At 50.2% G+C, this 15,648-nt stretch overlaps 1 protein-coding gene across 1 annotated transcript in view; it reads left to right on the forward strand.

Annotated features, from left to right (window-relative positions):
* Positions 1-15,648, forward strand: part of LOC139411852 (protein unc-13 homolog B-like) — a 78,833-nt gene that overhangs the window by 10,314 nt on the left and 52,871 nt on the right. Inside the window, exons 5-9 of the mRNA XM_071158594.1 lie at positions 3,361-3,429; positions 6,880-7,099; positions 7,485-7,712; positions 11,662-11,803; positions 12,426-12,595. Coding sequence (XP_071014695.1) covers positions 3,361-3,429; positions 6,880-7,099; positions 7,485-7,712; positions 11,662-11,803; positions 12,426-12,595 — 829 coding nt within the window. The remainder of the gene's footprint in view (positions 1-3,360; positions 3,430-6,879; positions 7,100-7,484; positions 7,713-11,661; positions 11,804-12,425; positions 12,596-15,648) is intronic.

The raw sequence follows: 15,648 nt of genomic DNA on the forward strand, positions 1-15,648 counted from the left end.
TCCCTCTGCCCTGTCTCTCTCCCTCTGCCTGCCCTGTCTCTCTCTCTCCCTCTGCCCTGTCTCTCTCTCTCCCTCTGCCCTGTCTCTCTCTCTCCCTCTGCCCTGTCTCTCTCTCTCCCTCTGCCCTGTCTCTCTCTCTCCCTCTGCCCTGTCTCTCTCTCTCCCTCTGCCCTGTCTCTCTCTCTCGCTCTGCCCTGTCTCTCTCTCTCCCTCTGCCCTGTCTCTCTCTCTCCCTCTGCCCTGTCTCTCTCTCTCCCTCTGCCCTGTCTCTCTCCCTCTGCCCTGTCTCTCTCTCTCTCCCTCTGCCCTGTCTCTCTCTCTCCCTCTGCCCTGTCTCTCTCTCTCTCTCCCTCTGCCTGCCCTGTCTCTCTCCCTCTGCCTGCCCTGTCTCTCTCTCTCTCCCTCTGCCATGTCTCTCTCTCTCCCTCTGCCTGCCCTGTCTCTCTCTCTCCCTCTGCCCTGTCTCTCACTCTCCCTCTGCCCTGTCTCTCTCTCTCCCTCTGCCTGCCCTGTCTCTCTCTCTCTCTCTCTGCCTGCCCTGTCTCTCTCTCTCTCCCTCTGCCTGCCCTGTCTCTCTCTCTCTCTCTCCCTCTGCCCTGTCTCTCTCTCTCTCTCTGCCTGCCCTGCCCTGTCTCTCTCTCTGCCTGCCCTGTCTCTCTCTCTCTCTGCCTGCCCTGTCTCTCTCTCTCTCTCTCTCCCTCTGCCCTGTCTCTCTCTCTCTCTGCCTGCCCTGTCTCTCTCTCTCTCTCTCCCTCTGCCCTGTCTCTCTCTCTCTCTGCCTGCCCTGTCTCTCTCTTCCCTCAGACGATGGTAAGTGTCAGTGAGTTTTCTCCTCCTGGTTTTAGCCATTTGTCCTTCCAATCCCATTGACATGAATGTCTAAATTCCAGTATAATACTGTATGATAGCATGGACACACACACACACACACACACACACACACACACACACACACACACACACACACACACACACACACACACACACACACACACACATACACACACACACACACACACACACACACACACACACACACACACACACATACACACACACACACACACACACACACACATACACATACACACACACACACACACACACACATATTATGTACACACAATAAACAACATCATTTAGTCTACAACACACATACAGAAGGAGACAAAGACAGGCAGATCCTCTCTGTTTGGGAAACACAAGCTGGGTGTCACGACTGCACAATGCTCACAGCCGCACACATTGACAACAACAAGTCTACAACACTCTGAGCTCAACAGTCAAACCGTAGAGAGAGAAAGTAGACCTGAGCTTTAGTCAACGTGTTCTGGTACTCCACAAAGTCAAGTGACCATCTGCTCTTCTCTTTGTTAAAATGAAAAAACAATCTGCTGTTACGTTATGAAACGAGTCTGGCGCGTTAACTTAACTTCACGTTAACAAAATACACTCCAATTAGAATCCCGTCCAGCGCTTCTCCCACACACACAAGCTGTCGTACGTTTAACACACCTCATGCGGACCGTGATTACGATGGCAGAGTGGTCTCTTAGTTTGTCTCCTGTTTTTCTCCTCAGAGCATTCTAGCCATTTACTATGGAGCGGCTAAGCTGTTTCAAAGCTGTTTGATTAGCAGGTCTAACAGACAGACAGACAGACAGACAGACAGACAGACAGACAGACAGACAGACAGGGCGGAGGGCGGAGAGAGAGAGAGAGAGAGAGAGAGAGAGAGAGAGAGGGCGGAGAGAGAGAGAGGGCGGAGAGAGAGAGAGGGAGGAGAGAGAGAGGGCGGAGAGAGAGGGCGGAGAGAGAGAGAGAGAGGGCGGAGAGAGAGGGAGAGAGAGGGCGGAGAGAGAGAGAGAGAGGGCGGAGAGAGAGAGAGAGGGCGGAGAGAGATAGAGAGGGCAGAGAGAGAGAGAGAGAGGGAGGCTCTTAGAGTGTTTATGCGGTTACCACACAGTCCACTGTGGAGGAAGAGAGGGAGACCAGACACACAGGGACACATCAGAGCATCTCTAAGAGCTAAGAACCGCTAACATGATGACGATCTGTCCTCTGACAACCACACAGTCTGACTCACACTACACAACTGATCCATAGGAACCTTTTAGCCTGAAATCCAGAACCCGTTACAGCCAACATTCCACTCCATGAACTCAAACGGACTGGTACCCAGGCTTCTGGGTTTCTGTACAGCAGGCTGGGTTTCTGTACAGTAGTCTGGGTTTCTGTACAGCAGGCTGGGTTTCTGTACAGCAGGTTGGGTTTCTGTACAGCAGGCTGGGTTTCTGTACAGCAGGCTGGGTTTCTGTACAGCAGGCTGGGTTTCTGTACAGCAGGTTGGGTTTCTGTACAGCAGGTTGGGTTTCTGTACAGCAGGCTGGGTTTCTGTACAGCAGGCTGGGTTTCTGTACAGCAGGCTGGGTTTCTGTACAGCAGGCTGGGTTTCTGTACAGCAGGTTGGGTTTCTGTACAGCAGGCTGGGTTTCTGTACAGCAGGTTGGGTCTCTGTACAGCAGGCTGGGTTTCTGTACAGCAGGCTGGGTTTCTGTACAGCAGGTTGGGTCTTTGTACAGCAGGCTGGGTTTCTGTACAGCAGGCTGTGGTTCTGTACAGCAGGCTGGGTCTTTGTACAGCAGGCTGGGTTTCTGTACAGCAGGCTGGGTTTCTGTACAGCAGGCTGGGTTTCTGTACAGCAGGTTGGGTCTCTGTACAGCAGGCTGGGTTTCTGTACAGCAGGCTGGGTTTCTGTACAGCAGGTTGGGTTTCTGTACAGCAGGCTGGGTTTCTGTACAGCAGGCTGGGTTTCTGTACAGCAGGCTGGGTTTCTGTACAGCAGGCTGGGTTTCTGTACAGCAGGTTGGGTTTCTGTACAGCAGGCTGGGTTTCTGTACAGCAGGCTGGGTTTCTGTACAGCAGGTTGGGTTTCTGTACAGCAGGCTGGGTTTCTGTACAGCAGGTTGGGTCTCTGTACAGCAGGCTGGGTTTCTGTACAGCAGGCTGTGTTTCTGTACAGCAGGTTGGGTCTCTGTACAGCAGGCTGGGTTTCTGTACAGCAGGCTGGGTTTCTGTACAGCAGGCTGTGTTTCTGTACAGCAGGTTGGGTCTCTGTACAGCAGGTTGGGTTTCTGACAGCTGATGTAAGAAGGGCTTTATAAATGTATTTGATTGATTGAATGCTAAGAAACCATATCCCCTGTTCACACATTTGCAGAAGAACCCCCCCCCCCCCCCCCTCGCTCTGCTTTCACATGTGAAGGTGTGTAGGTAACATCACATACCTTCCCCCATGAAAATGTGACTTCCTATTGAAAAGTGTATCTAAAACATTCATTTTCATTCCCTCTGTCTCAGTCCCTGTTGCAGGCCAGGAAGGCAGGGCTCTCTGTGGCTACAAATACATCCATCAAGGACCATGAGCTGGTGAGAGGACACACACACACACACACACACACACACACACACACACACACACACACACACACACACACACACACACACACACACACCGTTCACCACTCTTGGCAATCTATTCTACCTGACCCTTCTTTGGTCCTCTTGTGTGAGGTGTGAGTTTATAAATAGCATTGTGTGGCTCTCCCTGGTACAGTTCTCTCCCTCTCCCTATCCTGTATCCTGTTTCCAATCTCCGTCCCTCTCACTCTCTCTCTCCCTTTCCCCCCCTCTCTCCCTCTCCCACCTCCTCTCTCCCGCCCTCTCTCCCCCCTCTCTCCCTCTCCCGCCTTCTCTCTCTCTCTCTCTCTCTCTCTCTCTATTCAATTCACATGTCAATTTAATGGCTTTATTGGCATGGAAACATGTGTTAACATTGCCAAAGCAAGTGAAGTAAATAATTAACAAAAGTGAATAAACAGTAAATATTACACGAATGAAGACATTTCAAATGTCATATTACATATATATATAAAGTGTTGTAACGATGTGCAAATAGTTAAAGTACAAAAGGGAAAATAAATAAACATAAATATGGGTTGTATTTACAATGGTGTTTGTTCTTCACTGCTGCTGTGTTGGCACACTGTGGTATTTCACCTAATAGATATGGGAGTTTATCAAAATTTGGTTTGTTTTCTAATTCTTTGTGGATCTGTGTAATCTGAGGGAAATATGCATCTCTAATATGGTCATACATTGGGCAGGAGGTTAGGAACTGCAGCTCAGTTTCCACCTCATTTTGTGGGCTGTGTGCACATAGCCTGTCTTCTCTTGTGAGTCAGTTCTCTCTACAGCAGCCTTTCTCAATAGCAAGGCTATGCTCACTGAGTATGTACATAGTCAAAGCTTGCCTTAAGTTTGAGTCAGTAATAATTTTGGGGGGTTTCTTATGATTTGGTTGGGTCTTATTGTGCTGCTGTCCTAGGGCTCTGTGGGGTCTGTTTGGTACGTTTTTCTGCCACTGTGTACTCTCTGTTTAGGCCCAAATAGCATTCTAGTTTGCTCTGTTTTTTTGTTAATTCTTTCCAATGTGTCAAGTAATTATCTTTTTGTTTTCTCATGATTTGGTTGGGTCTAATTGTGCTGCTGTCCTGGGGCTCTGTAGGGTGTGTTTGTGTTTGTGAACAGAGCACCAGGACCAGCTTGCTAAGGGGACTCTTCTCCAGGTTCATCTCTCTGTAGGTGATGGCTTTGTTATGGAAGGTTTGGGAATCGCTTCCTTTTAGGTGGTTGTAGAATTTAACAGCTCTTTTCTGGATTTTGATAATTAGTGGGTATCGGCCTAATTCTGCTCTGCATGCATTATTTGGTGTTCTACATTGTACACAGAGGATATTTTTGCAGAATTCTGTATACAGAGTCTCAATTTGGTGTTTGTCCAATTTAGTGAATTATTGTTTTGGTGAGCGAACCCCAGACCTCCAAACAATATATGGCAATAACCAATTCAAGTATTTTTAGTGGAAGTTAACAGTGTTTAGGCAGAGGTATGTATCGTTTTTTGTGTGCTCTAGGGCAACGGTGTCTAGATGGAATTTGTATTTGTGGTCCTGGTGAATGAACCTTTTTTTGGAGCATCATTATTTTTGTCTTACTGAGATTTACTGTCAGGGCCCAGGTTTGACAGTATCTGTGCAGAAGATCTAGATGCTGCTGTAGCTCCTCCTTGGTTGGTGACAGAAGCACCAGATCATCAGCAAATAATAGACATTTGACTTCTAGTAGGGAGAGGCCGGGTGCTGCAGACTGTTCTAGTGCCCTCACCAATTCGGTGATACAGTTGAAGTCGGAAGTTTACATACACTTAGGTTGGAGTCATTAAAACTAATTTTTTAACCACTCCACAAATGTATTGTTAACAAACTATAGTTTTGGCAAGTCGGTTAGGACATCTACTTTGTACATGAAACAAGTAATTTTTCTAACAATTGTTTACAGACAGATTATTTCAATTCACTTGTATCACAATTCCAGTGGATCAGAAGTTTACATACACTAAGTTGACTGCCTTTAAACAGCTTGGAAAATTCCAGAAAATAATGTCATGGCTTTAGAAGCTTCTGATAATTGACATCATTTGAGTGGTGTACCTGTGGATGTATTTCAAGGCCTACCTTCAAACTCAGCTCCTCTTTGCTTGACATCATGGGAAAATCAAATGAAATCAGCCAAGACCTCAGAAAAAACATTGTAGACCTCCACAAGTCTGGTTCATCCTTGGGAGCAATTTCCAAACGCCTGAAGTTTCCACATTCATCTGTACAAACAATAGTACACAAGTATAAACATGGAACCACGCAGCTGTCATACCGCTCAGGAAGGAGACGTGTTCTGTCTCCTAGAGATTAACGTACTTTGGTGTGAAAAGTGCAAATCAATCCAAGAACAGCAGCAAAGAACATTGTGAAGATGCTGGAGGAAACAGGTACAAAGTATCTACATTCACAGTGAAACGAGTCCTATATCGACATAACCTGAAAGGCCGCTCTATCCCTGTCACATTCTGTGAATAAGTTCCTCTCCTAAACTCTATCCCTGTCACATTCTGAGAAGAAAATCCTCTCCAAAACTCTATCCCTGGTTCAAGTGGTGCAGGGCTCCCGAGTGGCACAGCGGTCTAAAGCACTGTATTTCAGTGCAACAGGCAACACTGCAGTCCCTGGTTTGAATCCAGGCTGTATCACATCTGGCCGTGATTGGGAGTCCCATGGGCGGCGCACAATTGGGCCAGCGTCGTCCGGGCTTGGCCGGTGTAGGCCGTCATTGTAAATAACAATTTGTTCTTATTAACTGACTTGCCTGGTAAAATCAAAATTAAACCAATCCCTGTCACATTCTGTGAATAAGTTCCTCTCCTAACCTTGCTTCTCTTGATGGTTTACAGTGACTCATATATTTTGTAACATTCCAGTTCCAACCAAACAAACAATAGACGGTTGAGTTCCCTGGTGTGTGTTCATACCTCAGCCTACGGTTCTGTGTGCACCTCGACTCTGCTCTGCTCTGCACCACCCACCATCCCTGACACCTACTGCACCTGACTAAACACATTTCTCACTTTCTCATTTTCTCTTTTTGTGTGTGTCTCTCTCTCACGCTCTCTCTCTTTCTTGCTCCCTACCTCTCTATCTCTCTCTCTACCTCTCTCTCTCTCTCTCTCTCTCTCTCCCTACCTCTCTCTCTCTCTCTGTTTCCCTATCTATCTCTTTCTCTCTATCCCTACCTCTCACTCTCTCTCTCTCTCCCTCTCCCTACCTCTCTCTCTCTCCCTACCTCTCTCTCTCCCTCTCCCTACCTCTCTCTCTCTCCCTACCTCTCTCTCTCTCTCTCCCTACCTCTCTCTCTCTCTCTCTCTCTCTCTCCTTCCTATCTATTTTTCTGTCTTTCTCTGTATGTCTCCCCCTTACACTCCTACAGAAGAGCCACGTTTATAAGAAAACCCTGCAGGCTCTGATCTACCCCATCTCCTGCACAACGCCCCATGCCTTCCAGGTGTGGACTGCCTCCACACCCACCTACTGCTATGAGTGTGAGGGGCTGCTGTGGGGCATCGCCCGCCAGGGCATGAGGTGTGCTGAGTGTGGGGTCAAAGTTCACGAGAAGTGCCAGGAGCTGCTCAACGCTGACTGTCTGCAGAGTGAGTAGAGGAGGAATAGGAGGGGGGAAGGAAGGGTAGAGGGGAAGATGAGGGGGAGGTTGGGGTTGAAATGCTGAGGCTGTTAAATTTTTCTGTAACTCTCCTCCCTCTCTCCTCTCCCTCTCCTCTCCTCTCTTCCCCCCTCTCCTCCTCCCTCTCCGTCCCTCTCTACTCCCCTCTCTCCTCCTCCTCTCCTCCCCCTCTCCTCCCCCTCTCCTCCTCCTCTCTACTCCCCTCTCTCCTCCTCCTCTCTGTCCCTCTCTACTCCCCTCTCTCCTCCTCCTCTCCTCCCCTCTTTTCACTCCCCCTCTCCTCCCCCTCTCCGTCCCTCTCTCCTCCCTTCTCTCCTCCCCCTCTCCTCCCACCACGCCTTCCCTCTATCCAGGGGCGGCTGAGAAGAGCTCTAAGACAGGGGCAGAGGACCGGACGCAGCACATCATCACAGCAATGAAGGACAGGATGAAGATCAGGGAGAGGAACAAGCCGGAGATCTTTGAGGAGATCAGGGCTGTGTTCGCCGTCACTAAGCTGCTCCATGCGCAGCAGATGAAGACCATAGAACAGAACGTGTTAGACGGAACCTCCAAGTGGTCTGCCAAGATCACCATCACCGGTACGTCCTGTACCGAACCACAAAGTACCGCACTGCAACTACAGCACCCCACCTCACCACATCCCACCGCACTGCAACTACAGCACCCCACCTCACCACATCCCACCGCACTGCAACTACAGCACCCCACCTCACCACATCCCACCGCACTGCAACTACAGCACCCCACCTCACCACATCCCACCGCACTGCACCACAACAACCCACCACAACAACCCACAGCACCCCACCTCACCACATCCCACCGCACTGCACCACAACAACCCACCACAACAACCCACAGCACCCCACCTCACCACATCCCACCGCACTGCAACTACAGCACCCCACCTCACCACATCCCATCGCACTGCAACTACAGCACCCCACCTCACCACATCCCACCGCACTGCAACTACAGCACCCCACCTCACCACATCCCACCGCACTGCACCACAACAACCCACCACAACAACCCACAGCACCCCACCTCACCACATCCCACCGCACTGCAACTACAGCACCTCACCTCACCACATCCCACCGCACTGCAACTACAGCACCCCACCTCACCACATCCCACCGCACTGCAACTACAGCACCCCACCTCACCACATCCCACCGCACTGCAACTACAGCACCCCACCTCACCACATCCCACCGCACTGCAACTACAGCACCCCACCTCACCACATCCCACCGCACTGCAACTACAGCACCCCACCTCACCACATCCCACCGCACTGCACCACAACAACCCACCACAACAACCCAGAGCACCCCACCTCACCACATCCCACCGCACTGCAACTACAGCACCCCACCTCACCACATCCCATCGCACTGCAACTACAGCACCCCACCTCACCACATCCCACCGCACTGCAACTACAGCACCCCACCTCACCACATCCCACCGCACTGCACCACAACAACCCACCACAACAACCTACAGTACCCCACCATAACAACCCACAGTACCCCACCATAACAACCCACAGTACCCCACCACACCATCCCCACAGTACCCCACCATAACAACCCACAGTACCCCACCATAACAACCCACAGTACCCCACCACACCATCCCCACATTACCCCACCATAACAACCCACAGTACCCCACCATAACAACCCACATTACCCCACTGCACCACAACCCACAGTACCCCACCATAACAACCCACAGTACCCCACCACACCATCCCCACATTACCCCACCATAACAACCCACAGTACCCCACCACAACAACCCACAGTACCCCACCACAACAACCCACAGTACCCCACAACAACACCATCCCCACAGTACCCCACCACAACAACCCACAGTACCCCACCACACCATCCCCACAGTACCCCACCACAACAACCCACAGTACCCCACCACAACAACCCACAGTACCCCACCACAACAACCCACAGTACCCCACCATAACAACCCACAGTACCCCACCACAACAACCCACAGTACCCCACCACACCATCCCCACAGTACCCCACCACAACAACCCACAGTACCCCACCACAACAACCCACAGTACCCCACCACAACAACCCACAGTACCCCACCATAACAACCCACAGTACCCCACCACCACAACCCACAGTACCCCACCACACCATCCCCACAGTACCCCGCCCCACCATCCCCACAGTACCCCACCACAACAACCCACAGTACCCCACCACACCACATCCCACCGCACTGCACCACAACAACCCACCTCACCGCCCCACAGTACCGCACCACAACAACCCACCATAACAACCCACAGTACCCCACCACAACAACCCACAGTACCCCACCACACCATCCCCACAGTACCCCACCACAACAACCCACAGTACCCCACCACAACAACCCACAGTACCCCACCACAACAACCCACAGTACCCCACCATAACAACCCACAGTACCCCACCACAACAACCCACAGTACCCCACCACACCATCCCCACAGTACCCCACCACACCATCCCCACAGTACCCCACCCCACCATCCCCACAGTACCCCGCCCCACCATCCCCACAGTACCCCACCACAACAACCCACAGTACCCCACCACACCACATCCCACCGCACTGCACCACAACAACCCACCTCACCGCCCCACAGTACCCCACCACAACAACCCACCATAACAACCCACAGTACCCCACCACAACAACCCACCATAACAACCCACAGTACCCCACCATAACAACCCACCATAACAACCCACAGTACCCCACCATAACAACCCACCATAACAACCCACAGTACCCCACCATAACAACCCACCATAACAACCCACCATAACAACCCACCATAACAACCCACAGTACCCCGCCATAACAACCCACCATAACAAACCACAGTACCCCACCATAACAACCCACCATAACAACCCACAGTACCCCACCATAACAACCCACCATAACAACCCACCATAACAACCCACCATAACAACCCACAGTACCCCACCATAACAACCCACAGTACCCCACCACAACAACCCACAGTACCCCACCACACCATCCCCACATTACCCCACCTCACCGCCCCACAGTACCCCACCATAACAACCCACCATAACAACCCACAGTACCCCACCACAACAACCCACAGTACCCCACAACAACCCACAGTACCCCACCACACCTCCACAACAGCACCCCACCACACCATCCCCACATTACCCCACAACAACCCACAGTACCCCACCACATCGCAGAACATTACCCCACAACACCGCCCCACATTACCCCACAACACCGCCCCACATTACCTCACCACATCGCAGAACAGTACCCCACCACACCTCCACAACATTACCCCACAACAACCCACAGTACCCCACCACACCTCCACAACATTACCCCACAACACCACCACAACATTACCCTACCACACCAGCCCCACATTACCCTACCACACCTCCACAACATTACCCTACCACACCAGCCCCACGTTACCCTACCACACCTCCACAACATTACCCTACCACACCAGCCCCACATTACCCTACCACACCTCCACAACATTACCCTACCACACCAGCCCCACGTTACCCTACCACACCTCCACAACATTACCCTACCACACCAGCCCCACATTACCCTACCACACCTCCACAACAGTACCCCACCACACCAGCCCCACATTACCCTACCACACCAGCCCCACAGCACCCCACCACACCGCCCCACAGCACCCCACCACACCGCCCCACAGCACCACTGGAATCAAACCAAGGTCTGTAGTGACGCCTTTAGCACTGAGATACAGTGCCTTAGACCGCTGCGCCACGCGGGAGATCTAACCTTCTGGAAAAATCCTGCTGGGTGTGAGTGTATCTAGTTTTATTCATGCTGTTGAAGTTGACAAGACACCACAGTACCTGTGTACCTTTCCCAGAAGGTGAGGAGAAGTCTTCAGTGGTTGCGTTTGAATAGATATGACACAATTATTACACAGCACGTTTTAACCATGGTTCAAAATGACCAGGTGATTTTAACACCTCATAATGTTTTCCCCGCTGTAGTGACTGGATTGGTCAGATAGCCACAGTAACAACCAGCTGTCTGATAAACATCTGGTAACCCTAATGTACTAGATGGTTATGTTTAGTTGCAGGGAAGTTACCCAGGTGAAACAGCCTGCCACTGCTTGGTGTCAGTGAAAACAGACAGACAGACAGACAGACAGACAGACAGACAGACAGACAGACAGACAGACAGACATGGTCACAGTAAGTGTGTGTGACTAATAACTAATGACTAATAACATGTGTGTGTGTGTGTCTGTGTCTGTGTCTGTGTGTGTATGTGTGTGTGTGTGTGTGTGTGTGTGTGTGTGTGTGTGTGTATATGTGTGTGTGTGTGTGTGTGTGTGTGTGTGTGTGTGTGTGTGTGTGTGTGTGTGTGTGTGTGTGTGTGTGTGTGTGTGTGTGTGTGTGTGTGTGTGTGTGTGTGTGTGTGTGTTAGTTGTCAGTGCTCAGGGTCTCCAGGCTAAAGACAGGACTGGCTCCAGTGACCCCTATGTGACCATCCAGGTGGGAAAGACTAAGAAGAGAACCAAGACCATCTACGGAAACCTCAACCCTGTCTGGGAGGAGACGTTCAACTTGTAAGACTTTTCCTTCTTCTCCTCCTCTTCTTTACCCTCTCTTCTCGCCCTCTCCTTCTTCTCCTCCTCTTCTTTACCCTCTCTTCTCGCCCTCTCCTTCTTCTCCTCCTCTTCTTTACCCTCTCTTCTCGCCCTCTCCTTCTTCTCCTCCTCTTCTTTACCCTCTCTTCTCGCCCTCTCCTTCTTCTCCTCCTCTTCTTTACCCTCTCTTCTCGCCCTCTCCTTCTTCTCCTCCTCTTCTTTACCCTCTCTTCTCGCCCTCTCCTTCTTCTCCTCCTCTTCTTTACCCTCTCTTCTCGCCCTCTCCTTCTTCTCCTCCTCTTCTTTACCCTCTCTTCTCGCCCTCTCCTTCTTCCTCCTCCTCTTCTTTACCCTCTCTTCTCGCCCACTCCTTCTTCCTAATCCTCTTCCTCCTCTTCGTCTTCAACCCTTCCCTTCTCCATCCTTTGACTTCACCCTTTGTGCCTACATCTCCCACAATCCTCCTCCTCCTCCTCCTCTTCCTCCCTCCTCTTTCTCCTTTTCAGCTTTTTTTGTTTGTTAAATGTTGAGTCATAAATGTCAAGGTATAAATGTGTGAAGACTGAATAATGACATCACCGTATTAACCCCTCCTGCCCAGTGAGTGCCACAACACGTCAGAACGGATCAAGCTGCGTGTTTGGGACGAGGATGATGACATTAAGTCCAGGGTGAAACAGCGTCTCAAGAGAGAGTCTGATGACTTCCTTGGTCAGAGCATCATCGAGGTCAGAACACTCAGCGGAGAGATGGACGTCTGGTACAACCTGGGTACGGAGTCGCATACAGGCCTACCGATCTACCTACCTACCTACCTATCTACCTACCTACCTACCTACCTACCTACCTACCTACCTACCTACCTACCTACCTACCTACCTACCTACCTACCTACCTACCTACCTACCTACCTAAATACCTACCTACCTACCTAAATATCTACCTACTTACAAACCTACCAACCTACCTACCTACCTAAATATCTACCTACCTACCTACCTACCTACCTAAATATCTACCTACCTACAAACCTACCAACCTACCTACCTACCAACCTAAATACCTACCTATCTACCTGCCTGCCTGCCTGCCTGCCTGCCTGCCTGCCTGCCTGCCTGCCTGCCTGCCTGCCTGCCTACCTACCTACCTACCTACCTACCTTAATACCTACCTACCTACCTAAATACCTAAATACCTACCTACCTAAATACCAACATACCTACATACCTACCTACCTAACTGCCTGCCTGCCTGCCTGCCTGCCTGCCTGCCTGCCTGGCTGCCTGCCTGGCTGCTTGCCTGCCTGCCTGCCTACCTACCTACCTACCTAAATACCTACCTACCTACATACCTAAATACCTAATTAACTACCTAAATACCTACCTACCTACCTACCTACTAACCTAAATACCTACCTACCTACCTAAATACCTACCTACCTAAATACCTACTTACCTAACCTACCTACCTACCTACCTACCTACCTACCTACCTACCTGCCTGAATACCTACCTACATACCTAAATACCTAACTACATACCTACCTAAATACCTACCTATATACCTACATACCTACCAACCTACATACCTACCTACCTACCCACAGCTGCCTTGCCACTGAGGACAGCTCATAATAATGGAGTCAATTGAGTGGTATCAAACACATGGAAAACACATGGAAACCACATCTTTAATGTGGTTGATACCACTCCATTGACTCCATTCCAACCATTATTATGAGCCGTCGTCTCCTCAGCAGCCTCCACTGCTATCTGCCTGCCTGCCTGCCTACCTGACTGCTTGCCTACCTGCCTGCCTATCTGCCTGCCTATCTGCCTGTTTGCTTACTTGCCTGCCTGCCTACCTGACTGCCTGACTGCCCATCTACCTGCCTACCTGTCTGTCTGCCTGCCTGCCTGCCTGCTTGCCTACCTGTCTGCCTGCCTGCTTTCCTGCCTGCCTGCTTGCCTACCTGTCTGTCTGCCTGTCTGCCTGCCTGCTTGTCTACCTGTCTGCCTGCCTGCCCACCTGCCTGCCTGCCTGCCTGCCTGCCTGCCTGCCTGCCTGCCTGCCTGCCTGCCTGCCTGCCTGCCTGCTTGCCTACCTGCCTGCCTGCCTGCCTCATTCACTCACAGTGATGGAGCGATTATGTACTTAGCCAGGCCAGTCTCCCCTTTAGGCTTGTTGTTGCTTGGTTGTGTTGTACAGACATCTACACTTTTAATAATATATGTGTTATTATGGTTGTATGCTGGGGGGTTGCACTGTATGTTAAGTTGTTGCACAAGTGTGAACACTGTGGATCTCTCCCTCTCTCTCTCCTCTTCCTCTTCCTCTCTCTCTCTCTATGTCTCTGTCTCTCCTCTTCCTCTTCCTCTCTCTCTCTCTCTCTCTCTCTCTCTCTCTCTCTCTCTCTCTCTCTCTCTCTCCTCTTCCTCTTCCTCTTCCTCTCTCTGTCTCTCTCTCTCTCCTCTTCCTCTTCCTCTCTCTCTCTCTCTGTCTCTCTCTCTCTGTCTCTCTCTCTCTCCCCTCTCTCTCTCTCTCTCTCTCCCCTTTCCCCTCTCTCTCTCTCTCTCTCTCTCTCTCCCCTTTCCCCTCTCTCTCTCTCTCTCTCTCTCTCTCTCTCTCTCTCTCTCTCTCTCTCTCTTTCTCTCTCTCTGTCTCTCTCTCTCTCTCTCTCAATTGAATTTGCTTTATTGGCATGATGTAACAATATACATATTGCCAAAGCTTACTTTGGATATTTACAATATTAAAATAATAAGAATCAAAATTGTCAACGGGACAACAGTAACAACAATAACCAAGGGTAAAAAACAAACATATATTGAACAATAACAATAAGCATAGAGGACATGTGCAGGTTGGTTGGTCTGTCAGACACTGTCCCTCATCTTATGGCAGGCAGAAATGTAGTGAGCTGCCAACGCACAGCTCCCTGCATCCTCCCCCAACAGGACGGGGAGCCTACTCTCATCAGAGATGTCTTTGAAACCTTGAATAAGGGTTTCAAATTTGGGGAAATGACACTCTAATTGTTTTATATATATATTTTTAAATGTTGACAGGTTCTGCTTTTGTGCAGTGGTTGCACAGCCTTTCCTCTACAGGGAGCCAGGTTTTCCTGTGTCTACCCTTGTCAATGGCACGGATGTGCTCACTGAGCCTGTACTTTGTCAAGGACTTTCTAAGGTTTTGATCAGTAACCATGTTCAAACAGTTAACTATTAGCCACGATGTCGATTTAGGGCCAGATAGCACTGCATTTTGCTTTGTGCTTGTGTTTCCCAATAAGCAATATAGTTTTGTTTTGACTGTGTTATAATTTGGTTTATCCTGATTGATTGGATGTTCTGGTCCTGAGGCTTCAGTGTGTTAGTAGAACAGTTTTGTGAACTCAGCCCCAGGACCAGCTGGATGAGGGGACTGAGGCTTCAGTGTGTTAGTAGAACAGGTTTGTGAACTCAACCCCAGGACCAGCTGGATGAGGGGACTGAGGCTTCAGTGTGTTAGTAGAACAGGTTTGTGAACTCAACCCCAGGACCAGCTGGATGAGGGGACTATTTTCTTTGCCCAGTTCTTGTTTCCAAAACTTACTTGCTCTTTTTTGAGTTTATATTATTAGTGGATATTGGCCTAATTCTGCCTTGCATGCATTGTTTGTAGTTTTCCTCTGGACATGTAGGAGAATCTTAAAGAACTCTGCATGCAGGGTTTCAATGGGGTGTTTGTCCCATTTAGCGAAATTTTGTTTTGCAAGTGGACCCCACACCTCGCTGCCATAAAGTGCAATTGGTTCAATGACACATTAATTTAGGTTTTGG

This window comes from Oncorhynchus clarkii, chromosome 6 (assembly GCF_045791955.1).
Source record: "Oncorhynchus clarkii lewisi isolate Uvic-CL-2024 chromosome 6, UVic_Ocla_1.0, whole genome shotgun sequence".
NCBI classification, from domain to species: domain Eukaryota; kingdom Metazoa; phylum Chordata; class Actinopteri; order Salmoniformes; family Salmonidae; genus Oncorhynchus; species Oncorhynchus clarkii.